Source organism: Neophocaena asiaeorientalis, unplaced genomic scaffold (assembly GCF_003031525.2).
Source record: "Neophocaena asiaeorientalis asiaeorientalis breed wild unplaced genomic scaffold, Neophocaena_asiaeorientalis_V1.1 scaffold251, whole genome shotgun sequence".
Taxonomy (NCBI): Eukaryota; Metazoa; Chordata; class Mammalia; order Artiodactyla; family Phocoenidae; genus Neophocaena; species Neophocaena asiaeorientalis.
In genome coordinates this window covers 1699654-1727615 of record NW_020173377.1, presented here as the reverse complement: position 1 = coordinate 1727615, position 27962 = coordinate 1699654, and the positions used below count along the sequence as shown (strand labels likewise).

At 44.5% G+C, this 27962-nt stretch overlaps 1 protein-coding gene across 2 annotated transcripts in view; it reads left to right on the top strand.

Moving 5' to 3' along the window:
• The first annotated feature begins 436 nt into the window (after positions 1–436).
• The window catches only part of RFT1 (RFT1 glycolipid translocator homolog), a 43334-nt gene continuing 15808 nt past the window's right edge, over positions 437–27962 (top strand). For both annotated transcript variants that reach the window (XM_024746478.1, XM_024746477.1), the window contains exons 1-10: positions 437–548; positions 3875–3960; positions 6027–6143; positions 7269–7458; positions 8035–8136; positions 11894–12031; positions 18870–18948; positions 22875–22925; positions 23635–23765; positions 24890–25034. In XM_024746478.1, the coding sequence (XP_024602246.1) occupies positions 486–548; positions 3875–3960; positions 6027–6143; positions 7269–7458; positions 8035–8136; positions 11894–12031; positions 18870–18948; positions 22875–22925; positions 23635–23765; positions 24890–25034 (1102 nt within the window). In that variant the 5' untranslated portion in view covers positions 437–485. The remainder of the gene's footprint in view (positions 549–3874; positions 3961–6026; positions 6144–7268; positions 7459–8034; positions 8137–11893; positions 12032–18869; positions 18949–22874; positions 22926–23634; positions 23766–24889; positions 25035–27962) is intronic.

The window sequence follows — 27962 nt, the reverse complement described above, 5'->3', positions numbered from 1 at the left end:
CTCAGTTCTTTCGTTGTAAAATTGGGACAATCCTGTCTAGTCTAATTCTGGGGACGGTGTCCGTGATTTTGTAAGCGAAGGCCAAATGGCAAAAATCTTATTACGGAGGCCAGTGAATAGTTTGTTCCTTTAGACAGATGAGGCCAGGGAAGGGAGTGTTTCTTGGTTGGTGGGCTGGGTGCCTCAGAGAAGGGGCTTTGGCTACTTTAATAGAGCCTCTTAGTACGGTCACAGTATTTAACTCACTTGGAACACGGAGGCATAGGCACACAAACCACACGTTCTCTCAAACGGGAAAGGCGATGCGGCGCAACCACGCTGACTCGTCCGAACCCGGTCCACTTAAAGGGCCAGATCTTCCCGTGTCCCGCCTCCGCCCTACAAAATCGCCAATCAGCGAACGAGCCGCTCCGTGACGCTATCTTCTTGCGACAAAGCCGGCCGTCTGAGGCGTTTACTGGTGACGGACCCCGGGCGCTGAGGCTATGAGCCCCCGGGAGGTGCTGGGCCAGGCGGCCCGGCTGGCCTCCTCTGGTCTCCTCTTGCAGGTACTCTGCCGGGCCGTTCCCCAGCCGGGACTCACGGGGAGGTGGCCCTGGGGCCCTTGAGAGCCCATCCCGGGGCAGACCCAGCCCTGGCGTGGACCCCGCTACTACTGAGGGGTTCCGCAAGAGGCGGTGGCGGCGGCGGCCGAGAGGGGACACCTGGGCCCGGAGCTGGGAGCCTGCGTCCAGAATCCTCGCTGGGAGACTGCAAACAAACCACTTTCCTTTTGAGCATTATTTATCCCATATGGCAGTAGGGGAAGGTTAGATCAGGCGGCAGGGGTGCCTCTGGTGCTTTAGAATCTCACATATTTTTAAGGCAAGGGTTTATTTTTTCCATGTCCCACTCCTTACCCTCAAACACTTTTTTCAAACTCTGACTCCCACTGAGTTCAGAGAGACAGTATGGCATGGCGAAGAACAGGGACCTGGGCTCAGACAGGCCTGGACTGGAATCTTGGTTCTACCATGTCCTTGTTGCATGACCCAGGACAAGTGACTTCACCTGCTAAGCCTCAGCTCCTCCTCAGAAAATGGAGGTAATAAGAGTACCTAGCTCATAAGGTTGCTGTGAGGCTAGGTTGGGGTTATTTGGATAATTGCACTTAACAGTAGTATGCTCTGGCTCTTAGTATGCACTCTTCCTTAAGGCAGTGTGACCTGGGACAAGTCACTTTCCCTTCTTGGCCCAAATTTTCACGTCAGATATGGTGCATGCCAGTTGATCCAAATGGTATTGTAAAGATTCTTTTAACCCTAGAACCTGGTCATCCTAAGTCATGTGGCTCAGTTTCTCTGTGTCCTGCTCTTGACCCGTTCAACCTTTCCTCACAAAAGTCCTGAATCTACCTTTCCCCTTGTTTTAGAGAGGCAGCATTTCACATAGAGGTTAGGAGAAAGCACTAGGCAGACTAGGGCTCAAGTTTGGGCCTTGCCACTTGCTAGATGCCTGCACTTGGGGAAAATCTCTTGACTTCTACAATCATCAGTTTCCCCATCTTAAATGAGAACAATAATGCAACCTCATAATGTCATTAGGGAGATTAGGTGAAATGCCTAAGTGCCTGGCATAAGTACTTAATAAATGTTAGCTAGTTTTATTATGGTAATATGAATTTTGAAAATGGTCACTGTAGGGGTGAAATGAGCCAATCTATGTAAGGCATGTAGAAGAATTCCTTGCACAAGATATGCACTTAATAAACGTTAGCTAGTCATCTAACGCTAAATTAGGTGAACCCTAAGTTACTTAATTGTGTTTTTTTTTTCTATTTCACAACATTAATAACTGTTTGAATTCAGTGCTTTAGCCACAGTGTTGATTGTTCAACCTTTGATGATACCTTACTACTGAGATTAGCTTCATTAAAAGAAAACAAGTCATAGCAGAAAACACACTAGACTAGGAGTCGGGTGGCCTTACCCATAAGGTCATGCTGGGTCATTTGCTTGACATGTGGGCAAATCCCTTTGCTCTGAGTTTATTTGCTTCCCATGCATTCACCAGGTTGCTTTTAGGGGTCAGGTAATTAACAGATGTGAAAGGGCTTTTTTTTTTTTTTTAAACTGTTAAGTCCTTTACAAAGTTAAATGAAGACTGTTGCTAATAAGGCACGGAACAAATACTGGGGAGTGTGAGCAACCTCATAGCTTCATTAGCGCAAACATTTATTCAAACCAATTAGGAGATATGGATATAGCCTAAGACATTAAGTTTCTTAGTGATAACTTTGAAGTTAACATAAATGTGTGCATGTGGTTTTTTTTAAAATAGTTATAATCTTTAGGTTTCTTGGAGTGTTTTAATTCAGTCTTGTGTGCTTTCTCAAATTACAATGCAGACGCTTGAGGTAGCTTTGCAATTACATTGTGTTCTGAAAGAACTTAAGAGCTTATTCTCTAACTCTGAGCCAGCCATAGTGTATTAATGCCTTTCATTTGTATGCATTTTTCAAAAATGCTTTCACTTCCACGATGTTTTTTGATCCTTGTCATCAACTCTCTGTGATAGGTAGCCTCACTTGACAGGGATGAAAACTGAGGCTTACAGAATTTAGAAGATGATGGGTTTAGCTAAATGGTGAGTTGAGACTCTCAGCTGAGTACTTTTTCTGTTAAGAGCTGCATGAATTGGCTTCAAATCTCTAAAATTGAATACAGAATTTGGTGTCTACGTACCCGCATGTTTCTAAGGAGAGGCTACCAAGCTTTCATCAGACTTTGAAAAGATCACCTTTGACTCCATAAAGGTTAACACTGTGATACCTTGGCTTTGGAGACCTTGCTGCTCTGTGACACTTCAGGGACAGTGTTAGACTGCAATCTCCCTTTTTGGTCATACCTTGCCCCGGAGATTTTCAGACCACTATGGTCCATTGGCATAGTTTGATTGAATTTTCCAGATTGCAGCTGTTCACGTGTAACTCTGAGAGTGCTTGACACAGAAGTGATCTGTCATTTGCTCTGGAGTGCCCTTGAGTTACTCTGTGTTGCTGCCAGGATGCAGAGGGGGTGTCACTTAGTGAGGCTTGCACCCCAGCCATCATCCCCATTTGGCAGCCTCACTTAATTGCAACCTGTTTTTCTCTGTCTCATGGGAAGAATTCTTTGTTCAGGTGGTTTTCTTGAATTCACAGGCTTGAAAGTCTCAGGATATATCCTTTTCAAAAGGTGATAGCTGGACTCTGTTTTCCTTTCCCCTCTATTTTATAGTATCTTATTGCAGTTGTTTGAAAGGTATTTCACTTCCTCTCTGGAAAGTGGCAAATATTCAGTAAATAAACATAGCCTTTTCTGTTTTCTAATTGAGAAACCGAAGTTCAAAGAGATTAAATGTCATTGTCGGATCCTTAGATATAACTAGGCAAAGAAGGAGAAGTTAGATTCCGTGATTCCTGGTAAATCTGCTATATTCTGCAGACTCCCACTTGCTAAGTGTGTGCTCTTTCTAAACAGGCTGGAGGGAGGGCCAGTGTGAAGCACTAACTAGAATTCCCTTTCTGCTCCCTAGAATTCCATTTCTGCTTTCTGCCTGACTGAACTTGAAGAAATTCAGTGAATCTGTCAGGGCCTCCCTCTTCTAATCAGTAAATTAGGGAGACTTCCACATGCCTTCTTGGGTTCTTTGACCATTGCATGAGAGTGCCGAGAGACCCCAAGGAATGAGATTTCAGAAGCAGTGCAGACAAGTTGACCATTTTAAAGAGAATCTCTCTGGCGAAGCTGCTGTATGTCGTTACATTAAGAAGAGCAGCCATCTTGTGTTCTTTTCAGCAAAGTAAACCTTCCCAATATAATTTATTCTTATCTATTTTTTTCTTTTTCTGTAGGTGTTGTTTCGATTGATCACCTTTGTCTTAAATGCATTTATTCTTCGCTTCCTGTCAAAGGAAATCGTTGGCATAGTGAATGTCAGGTAAGAAGGGGTGTACCCTGGCATTGTCCACAACTCACATCCCTAGTTGGGTTTTCTTCAAACTCTGTACCTGTGTGTCACCCTTGGATTTTAGAAGCATGGACCTTTACCAGAAGCAGAGTGTTTCAGCAGTGGGCTGAAGAGAAGCATTAGGCGATGTTGCTTTTAATGGACCCATGGTGTGTTTTCCATTAGCAGCCTCCAAATACACATTTCTCTGCCCGCTCTTCCGCTGTGCCTTAGAACCCAGGAGAGGAGTGGGAGTAATTCACTGCAAACTCCAACTCAGGTATAATCCTGTGTTCTCATCCTGCTGACAGCAAAGGAAGCAGGAATTCTGCACATCGTGAGGATGTGCTTTGTAATTGCAGGGCTGGAACAGCCACCTTCCTTCCCTCCTCGGTGAATTTTATAATTGGAAAGTGGCAGTGGGATGAGAGCTGTGTCCTTGTCATTAGTTCCTTGGAAGCTCTTAGAAAGCCAACTTGCTTTGTCTTTTAGATTCTGTTTCTTCTACTCTCCTCCTGTCTGTTTAAGGACACCCACACATATTCTGTCTTCACAAATGACACAAAAGTATATGAAGTGATGTGAGTGCTCAGTATAGCTCAGCTTCCCAGGTGTGTCTCCATGTCTTAGTAAACAAGACATTATGTTCCAGACAGCATTTCACATCTAATATTTACCGAACATATGCTCTTGGCTCTGTTCTTAGAGCTTAGAGAAGGGTCTCAAACTTTGATGGGCAAAGGAATCATCTGGAGAGCTTTGCAATTGGTAGGACTGAGGAGGTGCCCGGGAATCTGCACTTTGACAAGTTTTTCAGGTGATTTTGAAATAGGGACCATACTTTAAGAAATGCTCTTTTTGGAACTTCCCTGGTGGCGCAGTGGTTAAGAATTCGCCTGCCAATGCAGGGGACACGGGTTCGATCCCTGGTCTGGGAAGATCCCACGTGCCACGGAGCAACGAAGCCCATGTGCCACAACTACTGAGCCTGCACTCTAGAGCCTGCAAGCCACAAGTACTGAGCCCACGTGCCACAACTACTGAAGCCCACTCGCCCTGGAGCCTGTGCTCCACAGCAAGAGAAGCCCCTGCAATGAGAAGCCCGTCCACCACAACGAAGAGTAGCCCCAGCTGCCGCAATTAGAGAAAGCCTGCACGCAGCAACGGAGACCCAACACAGCCAAAAATAAATAAATAAATTAATTAATTAAAAAAAAAAAAGAAATGTTCTTGTAAAAGCAGGAAGGAAGAGGGCCAAGGCCTCTTAGGTACTCAGACTTTAAAGCAGTTTGGGCCCCTCCCCACTGGCCTCTCCCAGATTTGCAGATCCCTGCATTGACAGCCCTTGTCTGGCCTGTCCACCTGCTTAACATATAGTTCAGTCTCATTGGGACAGAAGCACTGGGTCACAGAATGGTCCCTGGACAACCTCAGGTACCTTAGTCCTGGGCCATCCTCATTCTAGCTTCATCCAATCAACTGCCTGTTGGGTAAGGGGAACTGTAGCTACTCTTTGCTAAGGTGCAGGAGGGTCCACCTAGGTAAGCCCGTAAGGAGGAATGTGGGCAAGCCTTGCCCATCTGGGTTGCAGCGGCCCCAGTAGTGGTTGCCAGCCTCATTGCCTGTGTTGAGATTCTCTACTCAATAGAGCCTCAGCTTCTTTCATAGGGGTCATTAGGTCACCAGTCTCAGGGTGGCCAAGAGGCCTTCTTGCTGTGTGCGGTCATATCTTGTCCTTTTTTCCTCCTTATGGTCAGAGCCACACCTCTGTATAGGCACAAAGGCTGCAGTCTTTGGGGGCCTCTGTGGCAGTTTCTGTCCTAGGCATAACTCTTACAGGCACACACTCATATGTCCCTTGTTTGGTTCCTAACTCTCCTATTGTATGGATCAGATTAGCTGGGGAGGGGGCTTCTGTAAGAAACCATTGCCCCCTACCAATCACCACCAGTGATGTATGACCAAGACTTTTCCTCCTCCCGATTGCTAGCAAAATCCCAGAAGTTGTCTCTGTCAAAAAACTAGACATCCTGTTGATTGCTGCTTTTCCTTTACAGGCTAACACTGCTTTACTCTACCACCATCTTCCTGGCCAGAGAGGCCTTCCGCAGAGCATGTCTGAGTGGCAGCACCCAGCGGGACTGGAGCCAGACCCTCAACCTCCTGTGGCTAACGTGAGTTGTGCTTTGGCTGGAGACGGTTTCACGGAGGCAAGAGTGATAAGTGTGAGAAATTAAACAGCAACACTTGCCTAAAGCTGAATAGTTTCCAGCTTGGGTTTTGCAGTGAGCTTCTGGGCCCTTGGCGTGGGACAGGAAGGGGAGAACATCTGTGTGAAGTAGCATCCCTGGCTGTTTTCTCTCCGGATGGCCAGGAGCCAGGAGGAAGCTCCGGGTAGGGGTTTCTGTGCCACGTTTCTAGCCCCACTCCTACCCTCTTTGGAGGCTGTTTCTGCTATTTTGATTGCCACTGGGCCTGTGCCATCTTTTTTATTCCTAACCTTTTTCCTTAGAGTGTTTTCTGCGCTTTTAACAGCCAATTATTATTTTTTGAAAGCCTTTTAAGGGTTTCTTTGTATCTCTCCTCAATTTTGTTATGTTGATTTCAGTTCTGAGCCTTTTAGAATATTCTTGAGGACCAAGTACATCAGCTAAAAATTGTAATGGCTTTTCTGCAGTTCGATCCCTGCCAGGAGGGCTAGTGATTAAAATGCTTTCCCAGTCTTGCCCTTGCATAACTCCTTATTACCTCATGAAGATGGCTGTCATAAGGGCCGGTAGGTGTTTATTTTATTAGAGGAATGACTGTTAGCGACCCAGTCATATTGAAGTGCTCTCTGGTCACACCTAAAGGGATGCTGTGCACTGGACTACCAGTTATTTGAGGTACAAGGACCAGCTGTATACCGTCCTTCAGTTATTCTAGTGCAAACAGCAGGCACTTCTGGGAGTTTTACTTACGAGTCATTGTAACACAGTGGATAGGAGTGCAGGCTTTGGAGTTAGATCAGGATTGGGTCCTACTTCTGCCCTGAATAGCTGTCTATGACCTTGGCCAAATTACCCAATGCTTGTCAGCCTTAGTTTCCTCATCTTTTAAATGGGGGTAATGACAGAGTATCATTGTGAGGAGTCAGTGAGGTAAAGGTGGTGAATCATATGCCTGGCATGTAGTAAGTGCCTGAATAAGTGGTAGCTATTTTTATTATGACTATATTTCTTTTCTGTTCAATGTTACTATTTTAACATATTTTTATTTTTATATTTAGCATATTAAGAGACATTTTTTCCGTTTTCTAGAGTCCCTTTGGGTGTGTTTTGGTCCGTGTTCCTGGGGTGGGCCTGGCTACAGTTGCTCGCAGTGCCCGATCCTGACGTCATCCCCCACTATGGAACTGGAGTAGTGTTGTTTGGGTTCTCGGCAGTGGTGGAGCTTCTGGGAGAGCCCTTCTGGGTCTTGGCACAAGCACATATGTTTGTCAAGCTTAAGGTCAGTGTGCCTTCTGCTGTGATTGAGAAATGAGAAGAATAGGAGAAAGAGTGGTGTTTAAAAAATGCTTTTATAGGAGAGAATGGTCTTTTCAGATTTGCATCTAAAAAAATATTTGGAAAAAGGTAACATGATCAGTTCAGTTCATTCACTTGAGATTTGTCAGATGAGTTTGGTTGAAGTTTACCTCTGCTACACTATTAACGAAGAACAGGTTTTGTTAATAGCAAAGTTATTAGTGTAAATAAGAATTTAAAAGGACGTTTTTCAGATTTTTCTAGTGATTCTATTCAGTTGTATATGGATATTAACTTTTCATCTTTTAAAATATATTATTTGATACATACAAAAGAATATAGTGTGTAACATATATGTAAATCTTAAAACATGATAATATACTGAAGGTCCATGAACCTACCACCCAACCTAAGAAGTAGAACATTATTAATACTGTGTCCAACCATATGCCCCACCCCTACCACCAGGGTAACCACTATTCCAGATTTTCTGGGATTCCTTTGCATCTTTAGATTTTAATAATGTTTGTAAAGTGTACCCTTTACCATGAGTTTGCAGGTGATTGCTGAGAGCCTGTCAGTAATCCTCAAGAGCATCCTGACAGCTTTTCTCGTGGTGTGTTTGCCTCACTGGGGACTGTATATTTTCTCTTTGGCCCAGGTAAGAGTTATGACTTTTAACTTTTGTATAATCTGTTTCTCCATCTGTTTTTTACTCCTTGTTTCTGTTACTCCGTGATTTACATTTGCAGTATTCATGCATGTGGAGAAGGCTGGGAGCTCTAGAAAGGTGGTCTTGGCACTGCTTCTCCTCTGGCTGCCATGTCCATCCTGCTGCATACACTGACACCACTGCTGTTTGTGGGGACCTGGTGAGGGCCACATCCGGCCTTGTTGTCAGACATAAAAACTCCTTTAGACATTCTGTGGGCAAGCCCAGCCCGTATCCAACTGATCTTTGATTGTCTGGCAATCCTGTGGAGGAGAGAAAAAGCAGTAAGGGGGTGGGGTGGGAATCAAATTACATGTGTGTTATTTTCCCTGGATTTCAATCAATAGTTTTCAGAATAGCAGGAAACTCTGCCAAGCCTGTTTTAAACTTAGATTGAAATCTCTCATAATTCAGAGGGTGTGAATCTAGTCATAGGAGGTACGTTTTCATTTTTAGCAGTTTTGGCTTCAATTCCATCTCATTTTCTAGTTCTAGTTCATATTTCTAGTTCTATTAAAAATGTAACTACAGTACTAATGCTAATTTAAAAACTGAAAAAGATCATATAGTTATCAGACCATCTCATAGTACAAACTACTTTGTAATTTTTCTTAATGTATTGGAAGACAAGTTAAAATTCTTAGTAATGATTTATGTGAAAATGTTTCCCATGTCCTAGGCAAAAAGTACAAATATTTCTGCGAAACATAGAAGAGCTAGATTTAAAATTATAGATTAAGAATGAGGGGCTTCCCTGGTGGCGCAGTGGTTGAGAGTCCGCCTGCCGATGCAGGAGACACGGGTTCGTGCCCCGGTCCAGGAGGATCCCGCGTGCCGAGGAGCGGCTAGGCCCGTGAGCCATAGCCATGGCTTAGAATGAGGGGCTTCCCTGGTGGCGCAGTGGTTGAGAGTCCGCCTGCCAATGCAGGGGACGCGGGTTCATGCCCCGGTCCGGGAAGATCCCACATGCCGCGGAGCACCCGGGCCCTGAGCCATGGCCGCTCAGCCTGCACGTCTGGAGCCTGTGCTCTGCAACGGGAGAGGCCACAACAGTGAGAGGCCCGCGTACCGCAAAAAAAAAAAAAAAATGAGAATTGCTTCCTAAAAGTAGCTTGCTACAATTGCATATTTTAGAGAAGTTATCTCTGATTATTTTTGCCATGTTTTATTAGATCTAGAACTACAGTTCTCAACATTCATCATTCTTTGTGATGGACTCTCCCTAATAGGATAGGAGGGCAGTAGAGATGCCCAGTTATTGGTTGACTCTTCTTGGGAAAGTTACTTGCATTATGACTTTCTCATTGTCATAGTTCCCACCCAGGATACGTCATAGATCATAGGTCAGCTAGGCCAATTCTGAGTTTATTGACATCCTTATTATAAGATTTCTGAGAGCACTTCTCTGGTATATTCTCTGTCAGTCTCTGTGGGAGAGGTGTAAGAGCCAACAGCACCTCATATCAGCAGGCGAGCCCCACCTATGGTTCTGGGATTCCCCTTTCTCCAACCTGCCTCCAGGTTCCTCCTTGAACTGGCCCCTCTCCCCATGGCATCATAGCTCAAATAAAAGAGTCACTGTAGAATATATAAAGAAATCTTACAACTCAACAACAAAAAGACAAACCATCCCAAAAGTGGGTCAAGGACTTGAATAGACATTTTTCCAAAGAAGATACACAAATAAATAGCCAATAAGCACATGAAAAGATGCTCAACATCATTAGTCATTAGGCAAATGTAAATCAAAACCGCAATGAGATACCACTTTACAGCAGTTAGGATGGCAAGTATCAAAAAGATAGAAAATGACAAACACTGGTGAAGATATGGAGAAATTGGAACACTCATACATTGCTAGTGGGAATGTAACATGGTGCAGCTGCTGTGGAAAACAATTTGGCAGTTCCTCAAAAAGTTAAATGTAGAAGTGCCATATGATCCAGCAATTCCACTCCTAGGTATATACCCAAAAGAACTGAAGATGGGTGTTCAAACAAAATTTTGTACATGGATGTTCATAGTAATACTATTCACAATAGCCAAAAGGTGGAAACAACCCAAATGTTCATCAGTTGATGAATGGATAAACAAAATGTGGTATATCTATACAATAGAATATTATTCAGCATAAAAATGAAACACATACGTGCTACAACATGGATGAACCTTGAAAACATGATACCAAGTGAAAGAAGCCAGACACAAAAGGCCGCCTATTATATGTTTCCATTAATATGTAATGTCCAGAATAGGGGAGTCTGTAGAGACAGAAAGCAGATTAGTGGTTGCCAGGGGCTGGGGGAATGGAGAGGGACTGCTTAATGGGTCCAGAATTGCCTTTTGGAGTAATGAAAAATGTTCTGGAATTAGATAATGGTGGTTATTGTACAACATTGTGAATGTACTAAAAGCCACTGCCATTATATGCTTTAAAATGGTTAAAATAGTCAGTTTATGTGAATATTTCCTCAATTAGGAAAAGGGGAAGGGATCATGTAGTTAGGATACTCTGTAAAGAGGTTGTTGCTCTTCCCCAGGCTCTGGTCAGCAGGAAGATGGAGAGAGGCAGGGAAGGGGGCTAGAAAAGGGTGCTTGTTACAGAGGATGTTGGCATCAGGTGGTGTGGCTCCCCACAGCGCTGCTTGTGTCTTAAAGGGTTTGAGGCGTGAAAGAAGGAGAGTAGATGACGAGTCTGTCCTCAGGCATGGATGGGCGTGGAGAGCAGAGGAGCCTACACCTGCTAAATCCAGACTCCTCTTAGTGTGTTTACTAAAGGAGCAGCCTTGGTGTTTCCCGATTGAAAGTGGGGCCTGGAGGTCCCAGTACTTCTTAAGCTAGTGTGCACTGTTCTCAGGGGCAGAGGGGATAAGGGAGCTTACGAAAAGGGGCTCTTTCGTTTTTTGTTTTTTTTTTCCCTGCGATGCCACGCAGCTTGTGGTACCTTATTGTAGTTCCCTGACCAGGGGTCGAACCTGGGTGCCCGGCATTGGAAGTGCAGAGTCCTGACCACTGGACTACTAGGGAATTCCTGAAAAGGGTCTCTTTGGATACTCCTCCCCAACCTGCAGACAAAACCCCAGGCTGCTGCTCATGGCTAGAAGACATCTTTTTGTCCTAGATGGGAAGAGGAAGGGGTGGAGCCTCTTAGCACCCTGTCCCTCCCCATCCTGTAGTAGCTCTTGCCCTACCCATGCACTAGGCAGAAAGGAGAGCCAGCAGCTCAGTTCTGCTTTTTAATCATAGTGTCACAGGTTTCTGGGGTTCATGGAAAACCCCCAGCCCTAGATGATGGACAAGTCCCTGGATACTAGCACAGCCGGAACACATGGATTCTCAAGGTGTACTGTCTACTTGGGAGAGCCCTCCCTTTGTCCAAATACGAATCTTCGGAGAACGTATCTGACATTGCTGTGGTGGTTGTCCTAGTGGATGTCTGTCACGGAACTTATGTTCTGCCTGCCTGGAAGAACTTCTGTTCTCCCAGTCAGGTGAAGTGTGACACTTTCCCTAGAGATGCTGCAGTGGAGCTGGGTCATACTCAGTAGTGCTGTTTTCCAGAGGGTGAGACATTGCTCCATAGAAAGTACAGTTAATTAAGACAGTTCTATTTCTTGACTGGCCTTTGAGGTCAGCTCTATAGGTGTATCTTAATTATGCTTACATTAAAACAGTGTAATTTAAACCCATTGTTTTCTTTTTTCAGCTTTTCTATACTGCAGTTCTGGTGCTCTGCTATGTTATTTATTTCACAAAGTTACTGGGCTCCCCAGAATCAGCCAAGCAACAAGTTCTTCCTGTCTCCAGAATGACAGATCTGTTACCCACTATTACGAGAAGTAGAGTAAGTAATGTATTTTGTCTGTTATCATTTTAATCACAGATGCTAGTTATCCTTGAGGGAAAGAAGTAACAACTTTATTGCTTATTGTTATAATAATAAAGATAATTTGATAACTCATGTCTATGGAGTGCTTGTTATGTGCTCAGCCAGGGTTTCTAAATCTTGTCACTATTGACAGTTTGGGCCAGATAATTTTTGTTGTGGGAGCTGTCCTTTGCATTGTAGGATGTTTAGCAGCGTTCTTGATCTTTACCCACTAGATACCAGGAGGTACCACCCCCAAGTTGTAACAACCAAAAATATCTCCAGACACTGTGGAGTGTCCCCTGGGGGACAGAATTGCCCCCAGTTGAAAATCACTCTGCCAGCCCCTGTGCTGGATGATTTACATACCTTATTTAATGCTTATAACAACTCTTTGGGGATGACATTATTACTTCTATTTTAGCGTTGAGGAACTGAGGCTTAGCAACTAAATTACCTGCCCAAGGTGAGGGTCAGAGTGAGGACAGGAGCTGGAGTGGCGTGAATCCCAGCAGAGCACAGGGCTCTCACCACTGTGCTCACTCTCTCTGTTCTGCTGCGTCTCTTGGTTTTTCCCGGGACTGACCTCCAGCACAGATAGTCTGGAGGGTGCTGACAAAGCAGGGAGGGGCCCTGCAGAGTTCCTTCGCCTAGTGTCAGGCTGCTCTCTCAGGTGATCCACTTCCCCACATAGACCATTGAGGATTCCAGAGGCTGATGTGTGAGAGCAACTTTCAGTCCATTTGACTTTTATCTCCTGACTCTCGTGGGGTCAGTGCTAGTGTCTCTAGCCCAGGAGCCGTGCATGTGATGTCTTACCTTGTCGCCTCTGCACAGATGCTCTGTGACCTGCTCCATCTGGGCTGATGCACTTTCCCTTTTTCTCGTACTTATTTGCTTGCTGGATGTGGTGCACTTAGTTGAGGGAAGGCTTCAGCTGGACTTCTCCTTATAGCTCTTTTGTGATTACTTGAAAATGTAATAAAGTATTTGGGACTTAAGTCTCAGAACTTAAGGAATCTTGTTATGCAACTTTTCAAGAAAAACGAGAAATTATGTAGCAAAGCCAGATATGTTCTTATTTGTTATATGAGAGTTCTCCATTCTGATCAACTAGATCTTTCCTTTAACCTAAATCAACATGACAATTTTTGGATACCATGGTGCCTTATCTGCAGGCTTAACAGATCAGGACTCCAGATCACTTCTCTTGCCTGGAGCTTCTGCTCCCTACCCACAGAGCGGGTCTGAGAGTGCAGAAAAGTCCCCCTCCCTGAGCGCTCCCCAGGGCCCACCTGTACCAAGCCTGGCCAGCTTTTCATACTGGACCAGCACCTGCACCCAGCAGTATTTTGGAAAGGAGCATTTTTACTGTTAATACAGGCAAAGAGAGAGAGGGTAAGGAAAAGAGTTTGACAAGTGTGTACTTAACCCTGTGACGGGCTCAGAACTCCAACCTTCAGTTTCCTTATCTGTCAAATGGGCATAATAAGAATACCTCCCTCCTAAGGTGGTTGTGAGAGCCAGATGAGATGGGGCATATAAGGTGCTTAACACTGTGGCCTGGCATGAGTGCACATCCATAAGTGACAGCCCACACCATCATCAGCATCCCACTGCTGCTCTGAGAGCAGGAGTAGCTCCACTCAAGCATCCTAGCCAGGCAGACGCTGATGACATTGCTGAGAGCTCAGCGGTTTCATCTGGCAATCTGTCCCGAAAGTACCCATGCTCATGTTGTCAGGACAGAAGTCTTGACCTTAAGAAGGTTGGGTGTACCTGTCACACATGATGGTGGCAGCGTTCCTGCTGACAGAACACAGCCCCTGCTGGGTGTTCTCTGGGATACAGACACGTAGGAAGGTGACTGCTTAGCCTCAGGGCGTTTCCTGTGCATTTGGGAGGTAGTAGATACAGATCTGAAGCCTGCAGGACTCTCTCCAGACCTCAGGGTCCTCACTTTTAAGGTGAGATTGTTGGTCTACACAACCTCTGAGGCCCCTCTTAAAGACTTACAGAATTCTGTGAAAGTATTTGAACTTTGACAAAGAGCCATTATAACTGCCATTGACTGCACACTTACTCTGTGCCCGGCCTTAGGCTAAGTACTGTACTTGGACTTCTGTCCTTAATCCTCTTAGTAATCCTATGAGGTAAATACTATTGTCTCCCATTTTACAGGTGAGAAAACTGAGGTTCAGAGACATTAGGTGATGAACCCCAAATCACACAGCTGGCTTTGGACCCACTTCTCTCTAACTTCTGTCTATGGAAAAACTTTAGTCTGTGTGTTTAAATCTCTATGCTATGAAGTCTTCCAAAAGAAATTGGCTTATTGCCCAAAGTAATTATTTATTTACTTAAAGATTGGGAGATTCCAGGTAGAACAATTCATTTATTCAAGTTTACTTTTTTAAAGAGAAAAGAAACGAGACAAATCTGAATGCAGTGGATGACTACACCAGCAACATGCCTAACTCGGCTGTCCAGAGCAGCTTTCTGCCCTGGGGGCTCCCTTCTACGAAACTGGTCAAAAAATTGCATTCACAATCAACTTGACCAAATTGGGAGATTTCTTGCCTCCTCTTATAGAATTCCATCTTCTTTTTTTTTTAATTAATTAATTTTTGGTTGCATTGGGTCTTTGTTGTTGTGTGTAGGCTTTCTCTAGTTGCGGTTAGCGGGGTCTACTCTTCGTTGTGGTGCGTGGGCTTCTCATTGCGGTGGCTTCTCTTGTTGCGGAGCACGGGCTCTAGGCGCGCTTGCTTCAGTAGTTGTGGCTCACAGGCTCTAGAGCACAGGCTCAGTAGCTGTGGCGTGTGGGCTTAGTTAATCTGCGACATGTGGGATCTTCCCGGACAAGGGCTCAAAACCGCGTCCCCTGCATTGGCAGGTGGATTCTTAACCACTGCGCTACCAGGGAAGTCCAGAATTCTCTCTTCTTTAATGTTACCTATTTAGCCTTAAAATAATGACATCTCAAATAACGGCTGCCTTTTACATCTTTTCTATTCTTTGACACTTCTGAGGGATTTAATATGAGAGATCAGCTAGCATTCAAGTAAAGCTGAGGAATTTAACATAGCAAGCATGTACTAAGCAGTATCCTGTTTTAAGCACTGTACCAGGTGCCCTGAGTGAGGTCCCTGTGTTCATAACTTGCACTGTGGTGGGGAGATAACATGTGTACTCTGCTAACTACACTGTGTGTCTAGTGTTAACAAGATAGAAGCACAGAGAAAGAACTGATGAATTCCATCTGCAAGCGTCAAGGAAGGCTTCATGGAGGAAGCTGCTTTTGAGCCAGGCCTTGATGCCTGAGCGGGCAGAGGTGAAGGTGCACCTGTGGTAGAAATGAGCATTCGTGGCTGTAGGAAGGAAGAACATTTGCTCAGGGCCTGTTATGTGCCCATCACCGTGTTGGAATTGGGATTGCAGAGATGACTGGGTCCTTAGGTTGGTTGGACAGCTGGGGAGGGGAGAGGTGAGGAAGCAAAAGGGGGAAGGAGGTGACGGCGTGCTGGTCTAGAGCCGGGTAGTAATGGCCTCAGTGCTGCCAAGTGCAATTCAAGGACAGTGGAGCCTAATGAAAGGTTTTTGAACAGTATCATGGTCTAATGGCTTGTGTTGGGAAACTTACCATCTGTTACAAATTTATCATGTCTAGTTTTCTCTCATTCAATGCTCATACCAGCTCCAGGAGATAGGACTTCTTATCCCACTTTGTAGGTGAGAAAACTGAGGCTTAGCAAAGTTAAGTATTTTGCCCATGGCCTTTGTAGTCCGTAAGTCAGGAGCTGTAGGGAATTCCCTGGAGGTCCAGTGGTTAGGACTCTGCGCTTCCACTGCAGGGGGCACGGGTTTGATCCCTGGTTGGGGAACTAAGATCCCACATGCTGCCGTGGCCCAGCCAAAAAGAAAAAAGAAAAAAAGGGGTAAGGAATGGGACTTCCCCAGTCTCACCCCTGGGTCCAGTGGGTGAGACTCCATGCTCCCAATGCAGGGGACCTGGGTTCAATCCCTGGTTGGGGAACTAGATCTCGCATGCATGCCGTAACTCAGAAGAAGCCCTCATGCCACGACGAAGATCCCTTGTGCTGCAGCTAAGACCCAGCGCAGCCAAAATAAACAACAACAACAAAAAGTCAGGAGCTGTAGTTTGAGCCCCAGTCTCTGAGCTTGAATCCAAAGCCTGAACCCTACCATGAGGAGAGAAAAGGTTGGAAGAGGCAGTGGCAATCATCTATCACTTTTCAAGTGATGAGGACAGTGGAGGGTGGGTGGAAGTGGGAGCATGGACGAAACCAGGGCAGTCGATAGCCCTGGAGCGAGAGGGAGAGGAAAGAGTGCTGTGTGGGGTGTGGAGGTGATGGAGGGCAGGGGACAGGACCGTGGCCCTGGTGACTCTTGTCAGTGTGGTAAAGATGCAGCTGGTTGGACCATTCTGAGTCAGAAGAGTTTGGGCAGTGGAAGAGTGACTCAGGTTAAAGCACAATGAGCCCCTGAGTTCTGATTCCAGACCTTCTCCAGAGGTACTGCACATCACCTTTCCCCACCTGTACCTCAGTTTCTCCATCAGTACCGGGAGGCAGTGGAATGGCTTGTTGGTCACGGGATTCTGGAGAAATTCACAGCCTGTAGACCAGCTCAGCAATACCAACCTAGCTCTTGGGGAAGAGGCCTCTTTTGACCTTCCGAAGTGGCAAATCCATTCAGAACAGAATGGTAAAAGCCCGAAGAGTGCTTCTTTTTTCCACCACTTAGCAGGTGCCTCTGAGAAGAAACCCAATCTCTGATCAGACTTCCTGCCTCTGTGTCCTTAATGAGCATTTTGGAGTTAGTAAGCAGAGTGGCCGTTCCTTCCAAACCATGGGTCCATTTAAATTGAAGGCATTAGGAGGAAGGAATGCTCAAGTATAAGCTTGAAGATCAGATGCACTGTCATGATTTCACTCTCCTAAAGAACTTTTTATTTTTATTTTTTAAAGAGCTCAGCCACCTTTCCAAATCAATTCACAGCCTAACAACAAGTAGGCTTCACAAAAGCCTTGTGGGCCCACTGTAACTGTTCATTTCCTTTGAAAAGAGCACAGTTACTGCTTTGCAGATCACACCCCTCGCCCCCTCCAGAGGACCACCTGGCATGGAGGGGGCAGAGTGTGAGAGAGAGAAGGTGCTGTACCCAGGCTCCCCTGAAGCCAACTATGGGCGGGATCAGTGTACGAGGATGACATGGTCCACAGTGTCCCCTAGTGGTGTAAGGAGATCTGGCGCTCTTTGTTCTGGGGAAAGGAAATGCCTGGTTTCTTTCTCACCGAGGAAAATTTCCTCCTGGACTAGAGCTACCCCTGGCATTTGGCTCCAGGTCCAATGATGCACTGAAGTCAGTGTGGTTTGGCAGGATTCAGAACTGTCCTCCAAATATGGAAGAAAGGTTCTGAAACCAAAGGGTGAGGAGATTTGAGGACTGGAAATGACTCTTGCTTTCAAAGGGTACTCTAGACTTGCCCTGTCCTAAATTGTAATGTGGACAGGGCAGTGTGGCTACAGAGCATTTGGAATTGAGATGAGCTGTAAGTGCACTCAATACACACTGGATTTCAAAGAATTAATATAAAAAATATGAAATGCTTCTAGTATTTTCATGTTGCAATGATAATATTTGGGGTCAAATCAAATATATTAAAATGAATTTTACCTGTTTCTTTTTACTATTCACTGTAGGCTGCTAGAAAATTAAAAATCATATATATGGCATGCATTATATTTCTACACAGATGGGCTTTGTGCCAAGAGCAGGGGCCCATGTGACTGGGACAGGTTCTACACCTGCCTTTGGGCCAGCTTCCATAGCTAAAATCGACCTTTTAGAGAGGTGGGGTGGGCTTGGCCTTGAGATTCACCCCTTTCCTCCTATATAGCCCCCTGAAATCCCACCTTTCAAAAGTCATCAACTGAGTTAATAAGAACTTTCCAAAATGCAGGTACCCTGAGAATAAGAACCTAACACCTAATATTCTGGAGTCCCAGGATGCCTTCATGTTTGAGGAGAGGCCCCTAGAAGGAACTGGGAGGAAGTAGAAAAAAAGAAATCATGTCCAGCTAGCTTGCCCCTCTCCTGCATTTTGTGGTCAGCTGTCTGGATTTGAGGCTACCTGTCTCTTACAGGTTGACCTCTGCCCTTCCTAAGCATTTGCTTCCTTCTTACCCTCCTTGTCCCTAGGAAATGGGCAGTTTGTTGCTCCCCCTGAGAGTTTGAGAAGAGCCATATCAGAAGTTTGTTTTTTCTTTTCCTTTTCTCTGTCGTTCCAATTCTGTGTGGTTTAACTGACCTGGAAGGCCTTACTTTCTTTTGAAATATACAAGCCAAGCTCATATGCTTTCTGTAAAGGGACCCTGGCTGGCTAAATAAAGCACTAAGACATACATTGAGCAGAACTTGTCCTGCAGCTTGGCATGCTTCAGACGTCTTTTAAGGGAAGAACTGACTGTGAGCTGTGTGTGTTCCATGTGGTCAGCTTACTCTCTGGGCAGCAGCAAGGGGACAGCACATTTCTTTAGGGGTCTCAGTGAATGAATCTTGGGCAGGGCCCACAGGGAGGCTCTTCCACCCAGAGACTTTGTCTTCACATTTAGGAATGTAAGTTCTTTGCCAGGATTCGTTGGATGTTTTCTGTGTGCTTAGCAGTAAATGAAAAATTAGTGGGGACTATCCAAATTGGGATTTAGAGACCAAACTGAGTTTCAGTAGTATTACTGTATTCTTAGACTTGGAATACCTGGAGTTTTTGTTTTATTTTGTTTTTTCTTCTAGGCTTTTGTAAATTGGGAAGAGGCTAAATTGACTTGGAGTTTCTTCAAACAGTCTTTCTTGAAACAGATTTTGACAGAAGGTAAGTAAAAGGTCTCTCTGAGCAGTCAGGAAACTGAAGTATCAGCCAGGGGATTCCATAGAACTGATGATTGCCTAGATGCAGACCACCTGCTGCCTAGAGCCCCCAGGGCAGAGGACCCTCAGAAATGGGAGTTTTTTAAACAAGGAGAGGGAAACTAACATTTATTTAATCTGATACTTCGGTTGTCTAATTTAAATCTCCCCACAGCCTTGTAAGAAAGATATTGTCCCCATTTATTATGGATGAGGAAACTGAGGGTCAGTGAGGTTACATAACTTCTGCAAGAATGAGGAGCAATTTAATTTGAATCCAAGTCTAACTCCAGAACCCATGTTAACAGCGTTTAAACAAATGTATTATAAAAATATTATATCAATTACAGAAAGTTTGGAAAATACAGAAAACTATCTGTAATCTCATTTTCCTAACTTTTTATACACTTCTTTTTCTGCACTTTTTAAGACCATGTTTTTCTCATTTTATTTTCTTTAACAATAAAATTCACCTGTGGGATAGTTTGGTCAGCCTTCCAACTTCTCGGGACTTTCCAGTTTAACAGTGACAGAGCTCTGAAGCAGAGGGCAAACCAGGAGCTGAAAGTATATGTAATTTTTCTATATATACGTATGGTTTATTTATACCCAGCTTTAGTTCAAAGAATGAGATTGGAGGCGGCTATAAGCTGCTGAAGGTAGTAGTTTCTCTCTATAAATTTCATGTGTCTGTACATCTATATATCTATTACTGAACGTGTTTCTAAATATTTTCAAAAATTATCTTTTAATTATGAAAATAATATAACCCCATTACAAGAATTTTGGAAAATAGAAAAGTTTCCTATAATTCTAGCATTCTAATACAAACATCATTATTATTATCTTGTTGTTTTTCCTTTTCCACCTTCTTTATTCATTATGCTTCCAAAGGGAAGTAACTCCCCCTTAAGCCTCACTTTCCGCATCTGTGAGTTAAAGGATAGGACCAGGAGGTGCCTGAGGGCTCCCTGAACTTTGCAAATGGATGTTTCTAGCCTGAGCCCATAATGCTGCCATTACAGAAGTGAAACTGTTCATAGGGCTTCTGGAGGAAGTAAGGGTCAGAAGCCTTCGGAGAGCTGAGTGAAGGTGCCTTAACGCTAAGTTTCTTGAGAGCAGCGAGTGTGCTGTTCACCAGTGTCTCCGTGGCACCCTGCCGGGCCTGGAACATAATAGGTATTCAGCAAGTATTTTTTGATAAAGAAAGGTACTGTAGTGAAATTGTATATTGTGATAGCTCCCATTATTGTTAGAACAGGCAAAACAATGGAGGGAGTTTTGGGAAGGGGTGTTACTTAAATGCACTTTTTTTTCCTCCTGAAGTTTAAAGGACAGTTTGAATGAGTTGAGGAATGGTCCTGAGTTGGTTGCAAGCAGTGGCCCTAAGTTGGTTGTGTGGACTGCAGTGGCTAGATGTGTTTGCAGTGGCAGGTGTCAGCTACACACTCAAGCCTCCCAAGCTGGGCCTGTTCCATGGTTGGGCCGTCCTGACCTGGCTGGCAGAGGGCCCTTAGAGACTTTCCAGGGCCTCCCTCTCTGTGGCTGTGAAGTAAGGAAGGGACTTGACAAGGACACCCAGATTCTTCTCTAAAAACTACAGCTCTAAAAAATTTGAAATCATTTATTGTTATAGCAAAAATGTGTGTGTGTATGTATGAGTATATATAGTATATGTGTATGTGTGTGTGTGTATGTGTGAGTGTATAGTTTATGTGTATGTGTGTGTGAGTGTATACAGTATATGTATGTGTGAGTATAGTATATGTGTATGTGTGTGTGTATGTGTGAGTGTATATAGTGTATGTGTATGTGTGAGTGTATATAGTATATGTGTATGTGTGTGTATGTGAGTGTATATAGTATATGTGTATGTGTGTATGTGTGAGTGTATATAGTATATGTGTATGTGTGTGTATGTGAGTGTATATAGTATATGTGTATGTGTGTGTATGTATGTGTGAGTGTATATAGTATATGTGTGTGTGTGTGAGTGTATATAGTACATGTGTATGTGTGTGTGTGAGTGTATATAGTATATATGTGTGTGTATGTGTGTGTATATAGTATATGTGTGTGTATAGTATATGTGTATGTGTGTGTGTATGTGTATGTGTGTGTATATAAATGCTGTTACTTTCTGCCCCCACATTTCCTAAACACTGTGTGTCAGGTGCTGAGAATACACAGATGAATGAGGAACAGGCCGTGGCCTCAAGGAGCTCATTCTCTCCCCAGAGACGCAGGCATTTGTGTAGTTAACTCTGATACAGGGCTGTGAGGGGCTGTACTTGGAAATGCCAGCTCATTCGCCAGACATCTCTTGAGTGCTGTTTCATTTCCTGGAGCTCTGCTAGGCAGCCAGGGGCACGGAGATGACTGAGACATGGTTCCTGCCCTCAGGGAGCTCACAGAACGTGGGAGGGAGAGGCCTTTTGTGCCAGAACCCAGGGAAGCCCCTGAAGAAAAGCCATTGCAGGTGGTGAGAATACCAACAGCTGAGGCTGGGAACACCAGCCCAGCCTGACTCAGGGCAGCTGGAGGGGCTAAATCCTCTGTGTAGGGTGTAGCAGAGGATGATGGTGTGATGGTGGGAGGTGGGGGTGAGGTTGGTGAAGGGAGGCCAAAAAGATAGCTTGGGGTAAGTTTATAAAAGGCCTCAAGGGCTTCCCTGGTGGCGCAGTGGTTAAGAATCCGCCTGCCAATGCAGGGGACACGGATTCAAGCCCTGGTCCGGGAAGATCCCACATACCACGGAGCAACTAAGCCCGTGTACCACAACTACTGAGCCTGTGCTCTAGAACCCACGAGCCACAACTGCTGAGCCTGTGAGCCACAACTACTGAAGCCCGCGCGCCTAGAGCCCATGCTCCGCAATAAGAGAAGCCATTGCAATGAGAAGCCCGCGCACTGCAACAGAGTAGCCCCTGCTCGCCGCAACTAGGGAAAGCCCACGTGCAGAAACGAAGACTGAACGCAGCCAAAAATAAATTTCTAAAAAATAATAATAATTAAATAATAAAAGACCTCAAATGCAGAATCAAGGCGCTTGGACTTTTTGCAAACACTACAGAGCCATTTAAAATTGTGAAGACAGGGATTGACTTAAGATCTGTATTTGCAAAAGCTGGAACTGTTAGTGGTGAGGATGGATCAGAACAGAGCAGAGATACAGATGGGAACTAGTGCAGTGCCTGAGGACCCGTGCCTGGGAAAACTTGCAGAGGTCCCTGCCACAAATGCAGTGGCTGGGAGATTGTAGGCAGGGAAGGGCTGAAGAGAGACTTGAGATCACATTGCTTCTCATCTCTTAATATTGCTTTCCTCTTTGAGCAAGTTTCTAGGAGGTGAGAGTTGGCCCTTCAGAGCTATGGACACTCGTCAGTGCTCCACCTCCATAGTGGTCAGTGCTTTCCACTCACAGATAATAAGAACATTCATGGAAGTTGAGGGTGGGGAATAGGGCTCTGGGCTGGTGTCTTCACCTTGAAAGCATTAGACTGTCTTGAATTGTGAACTTGGGCTCCAGGGAACTGCCAGCCTCCACGGAGCTTTATCCACCCAAAGAAGAAACTTTTGATGAGTCTGTGCACTTAATCATGGACCTTTCATTTCACAGAATTTACACCCAGATTATCTGACCTCCCTGAAAACTTGAGATAATCATTTTCATCATTAACATTTTAGTAACTCCTCATACTTTTTGAAAAACTTATCAGACTGGTTTTATTGATTTTTGTTTTGTTTTTAATTTAACTGGTTTGGAAATTTGTTGTCAGTAAAGCCCCCTGCACTTTCCAAATTGTTATTATTTTGAGATTATTTGAAATCAACATTAGGACAAGGAAATGCTAATTTGAAATGCTAATTATTTTGCTTTTCCATTTACAGGCGAGCGATATGTGATGACATTTTTGAACGTGTTAAATTTTGGGGATCAGGGTAAGATGAAATTCTGTATTGTTTTAATTAAAGATGAACTATTAGTAGATACTTTCTCATATTTTTCTCTGCAGTTTGATACGTTTAATGAAAAAATGAACCTGCAGACTATTTTTTTAAAAAGATTATAAGAAATGAATCCTGAAGATTAAAAATTGTAGGTCTTTATATATTTGACTATCCCCTCTCATTGACATGGGTGGCAAGTTCCCTTTTGAGATTCTCTGCCCTTACCCTGCTTTCTGCAGAGCTCTGGTGCTTATTTTGGGGGCCAGAGTGTGCTAAGGGAGAAGGGAGCTCATTGCAGTCACAAAGATTTGCTCCATGTTTGTGTGGCTAGATAGGTCTTAATATTTTTTTCACATTTATTTTTGAATATAATCCCAAAGTAGTGCAAATAAAAATAGAAAAAAAAATCAACTTGGCATTAATGACTTTTATAAAAAAATGCTGGTGATGGAAATGTTCTGTATCTTGACCGTATCCATGTCAGTTGTGATATTGTGCTATAGTTTTGCAAGAATTTACTGTTTGGGGAACTGGGTAAAGGGTACATGGATCTCTTTTATTTCTTACAACTCGAAGTGAATCTATAATTATCTCAAAACGTTTAATTTAAAAAATTAAATTAGAAAAAATTTTAATGGTGCTATAAAAATTCAAATAGAAAAACCAATATGATTGTTATTTCTTCCTTTTTGTTTTGTAGGCGTGTATGATATAGTGAATAATCTTGGCTCCCTTGTGGCCAGATTAATTTTCCAGCCAATAGAAGAGAGTTTTTATATATTCTTTGCTAAGGTGCTGGAGAGAGAAAAGGATGCTACACTTCAGAAGCAGGTAGTCTTGGTTCTTATGTCACCATCTCCCAAGTGAATTCTCTGTCTATGTGCAGGATAAACAGACAGAAATGTGGAGCTATCTGTTCCCCTCTGTTAGCTCTGACATTTTCTTCTAGTTTTCATTCTTCTATCACATTCTGAATGATGGCAGGACACTGAGCTCACTTCTTCTTTCACAGCTTCTCCTTTTTCCCCTGAGCAGCCCTTCTTTTTCACCCTTTGTCCTTCTTTGTAACCTTATTCTTGTCCCAGCCCTCTCAGAACTCTCTGCGGCTGTCCCCAGTGCAGCGCAGACCTCCTTCCATGGTCTAGTGTTAGGTGTAAGAATGAGGTTGCCTCCCCCATCCTCAGATTCTCAGGAACAAAAGATGAGCTGAAGGATGCAGAGATGGGGTCAAGGCTAACTGAGGGTGCGGGGAGGAAAGCATGCGGACATTTGGTCTCGCTCACCACACCAGTTGTTTAGCTTCTTAAGGACTGTGACATGCCCAGAGCTCCATTCTGACTCTGAGAATTGATATACTCCAGCCAGTAAAAACAGAAGAGATTTTAATCCAGGAGTATTTGGTTGTAGAAACTTCCCTTTTCCTAGAACCATTGAAAATGTCTGTCTTAGAATTAGAAGCAAGCTAAGTTGGCCTCTTACATCTCTTAGAAGACATTTTGCAAAATACAGTTTATGCACAGTATTTCAAAACGAGCTAATCTGGTTCTCAGACTGATTTAGGAATGTTTTCCTAAGTGTAGATTCCAGGAACATCAGGGTTTGGAGTTGTTTGTCAGGAGAAGCACGGTGACAAAGCTAGCTAGCAATGTAAAAACTCGTCCATTTAAGAATAAATGTCAGAGGGGGAAGTGAGTGTTTCCTAGGCAACATTTGAGATAGTTTATCCTAAAAGAGTTAAAAACTAACCCTCCCCTGCACTGCCTAAGGAGGTACACTTTGTCTTTTTCCCTCCATTTGCTAATTGACATAGAAACAAACCCAGGCTACAGAAAAACAGTGATGGCCCTCAGCAGTTGAAAGAGTGATCTGTAAAACAGCAAAGGGAGAAAGTCAGATGTGAAGTTTTTCTTTAGCTCATGATTCATCCCACTTCCTTCCCTCTCCCCCGGCCCAAGGAGGATGTTGCTGTGGCCGCCGCGGTTTTGGAGTCCCTGCTAAAGCTGGCCCTGCTCACCGGCCTGACCATCTCTGTTTTCGGCTTTGCCTATTCTCAACTGGCTTTGGACATCTATGGAGGGACCATGCTTAGCTCAGGATCAGGTATGCACAAGAGGTTTTTCCAGATCTGTTCTAATTTCCAAACCGAAATATTTAGAAGAGTCTTACAAAATTCAAACACACGACTGACATGTGTGTCAGTGTAGGGAAAATTGCCGGTAGCTGGGGCACCTGAGGTCAAACCAGCTCAGCGTGCAATTAGAGCTTTGGCACCAGGTCGATCAGTCCCGCAACCTCACTTGGAGCAGTTGTTATGAATCCTTGGCTTTCCTCTCAGCCCTAAAATGTGTTTTGCCGATTGCTTCCCTCTGGGGTAAGCGAGGAAGGAAGAGAGCAGGCTCTGATGAGTCTCTGCTTGGTACTAAACACATCTGCAGATAGTAAATGCCACATAAATCTCACGGCCTGATGGACAAAAGCCTCCGAAGGATGACCCAGAGCCATTTGCAGAGAATGAAATTGATCTCGGCAAATAAAGTGGTATATTTAGTCCAGTGACTCTTGGGTTTTGAAGGAGAAAAGTATTGAATGTGTCTAACTTTGAAACACTTGGTGCCCAGGCCACTGGGCGTCTCACAGCATCGCTGGGCCTTGGGAACTTCACCAGTTTCAAAATGCGCTGGGTCGTGGGGTGGCAATCCATTTGGAGTGTTTCATCTTGGGTTTAGCAAAGATGTTTTTAATTCCTCAGGTCACTAGACAAGAACCCTGAAGACTTCTTTCTGCTGCCCTATCTCATATGTAAAGGGCCTTCTCCAGTGCCATTTTACAACGTCACTGGCATGTTCTAGTCTCCACTATAATAGGCCCAAACTTTTAGTATTAGGGGAAGAAGGGCCGAGTTTCCGCTTGACAGCAAAGGTTGTTAAGTTTGGAGAAACACCTGCCATGAAACCAATGACGTGGTTTGCGGCTCCCTGGGTCAGGCAACTGCAGGGAGGCCCGCATTAAGAAGCCATTAGCAAGTAAGTGTGCAGAGATCGAGACAGGCTATTTCACAGCAGCTCTGCACCTTTGGAAAGGTAATCACCAAGGAGCAGCCTTTGTAATGCAACCACAGGACAGTGCCACGAGGAAAGGGCCGTCCCATCCATGTAATGTTCACTTGCTGGATTCGTTTATCATAGAAGATATATCAACAAACCATTGTCATTGTGTGGTCCTTTTACTCAAGTGAGATGCTGGTACCAGTCTTGAGAATTTAAAAGGGTCAGTGTTAGTTGATTTCTAAGGTAATAAATTCTATCTCTGATGGTTTATGTCAGAGTCATTAATAATTCTATTTTTTATTTTTAATTTATTTATTATTTTTTATTTTTGGCTGTGTTGGGTCTTTGTTGCTGCACGCAGGCTTTCTCTAGTTGTGGCATGTGGGGGCTACTCTTCATTGCAGTGCACGGGCTTCTCATTGCAGTGGCTTCTCTTGTTGCGGAGCACGGGCTCTAGGCACGCGGGCTTCAGTAGTTGTGGCTTGAGGGCTCAGTAGTTGTGGCTCACGGTCTCTGGAGCGCAGACTCAGTAGTTGTGGCACATGGACTTTGTTGCTCTGCAGCACATGGGATCTTCCCGGACCAGGGCTTGAACCCGTGTCCCCTGCATTGGCAGGCGGATTCTCAACCACTGCGCCACCAGGGAAGCCCCAGAGTCGTTAATAATTTTAGACTCAAAAAGATATCCCCTCTGTCTCATCTTCAGAGAGAGAAGAGTCTTGAGAGTGGTCTGGTTTCTCAGTCTCTGAAAAGGATGTGTGGTTTGGTGTAGCTGCTGCAGGATCTTTAGGACCCTTGTCGTCTCTTGCCTGGCCCAGGCCTCCATCAGCATCCCTGTCCTGGCAAGGTCTTCCAGCATTTGTCTCCTCATTGCAACTGCTTCTTATTTTGACCAAACTTCCAGTTCTCTGTGCCTTCTGGGAGGGTCATTTTGTTTCCCCAGGGTGCCTGTCGGCTTTCCTTCCCTCGTCTGCACTCCACCCATCTTCTCCTTGCCCTACTCCTGACTCTTCGGACTAGTGCTGCATATCCGAATGCCTTTCCTGTGCCGGAAAACATTAACACTACTGCTCTCTGCCCCCCTCCGCCCCCCACCATAGTCTTTTTTGTTCCCTTAAAACTACCTCACAAAACTTGACTTTCTCCAGAAAGTCTTACTGAATCAGAAAAGAATGGGAACTTTCCATGGCTCAGCCCAACCACTTAGTTTTGAAAGTGGACCTTGCAATGCTGCTGTCCTCCGTTGCCCCAGTTGCCTGTTGCTCTTTGTCCTCACCTGTGAAGTGGCCTCTCAAGAGGCCTCTGTGCTGTTGTCTCCAAATGTAGGACTTGGATGCACCACAGGCAGGCTTTCGTGGGGCACTGTGGTTTTGCTTTGCATTACTTGGGCTTAGCCCTGTATATAGTTAGGAGCTTTGGAAGTGCTCTGAGACTTTTCTCAGAAGTCTTTCTCATACCTAGCTTTTCCATCCTAAAGAAAAATACATTCAGTGAACTTCCCTGAGATTTCTCACATTTATCTCTTAGGTGCTTCTCTCTTGCCCTTTCTTTTACTTTTTTTTGTCTGGAGAAGGAAGGATTTATTATTTGCAGCAAGTAAGGAGAACACTTGCTTTCCCAAAGCAGCGTCTTCTCTTTTATTTTTTAAAATCTTTTTTTCTTCTCAATCCCCTAATATTAGTTTCCTAGGGCTGCAATAACAATGTATCACAAACTGGGTGGCTTAATTTCAACAGAAATTGATTGTCTCACAGTTCTGGAGGGCAGAAGTCTGAAATCCAGGTGTCAGCAGGGCCGTGCTCTCTCTGACATCTCCAGAGTAGGCATCCTTCCTTGCCTCTTCTAGCTAAGGGTGTAGGCCGGCAGTCCTTGGCTTGGAAATGCATTAACTCCTCCTATCACGTGGCTGTCTTCTCCGTGTGTGTCTTCACATTGTCTTCCCTCTGTCAGTGTTTCTGCATCCAAATTTCCCTTTTTTATA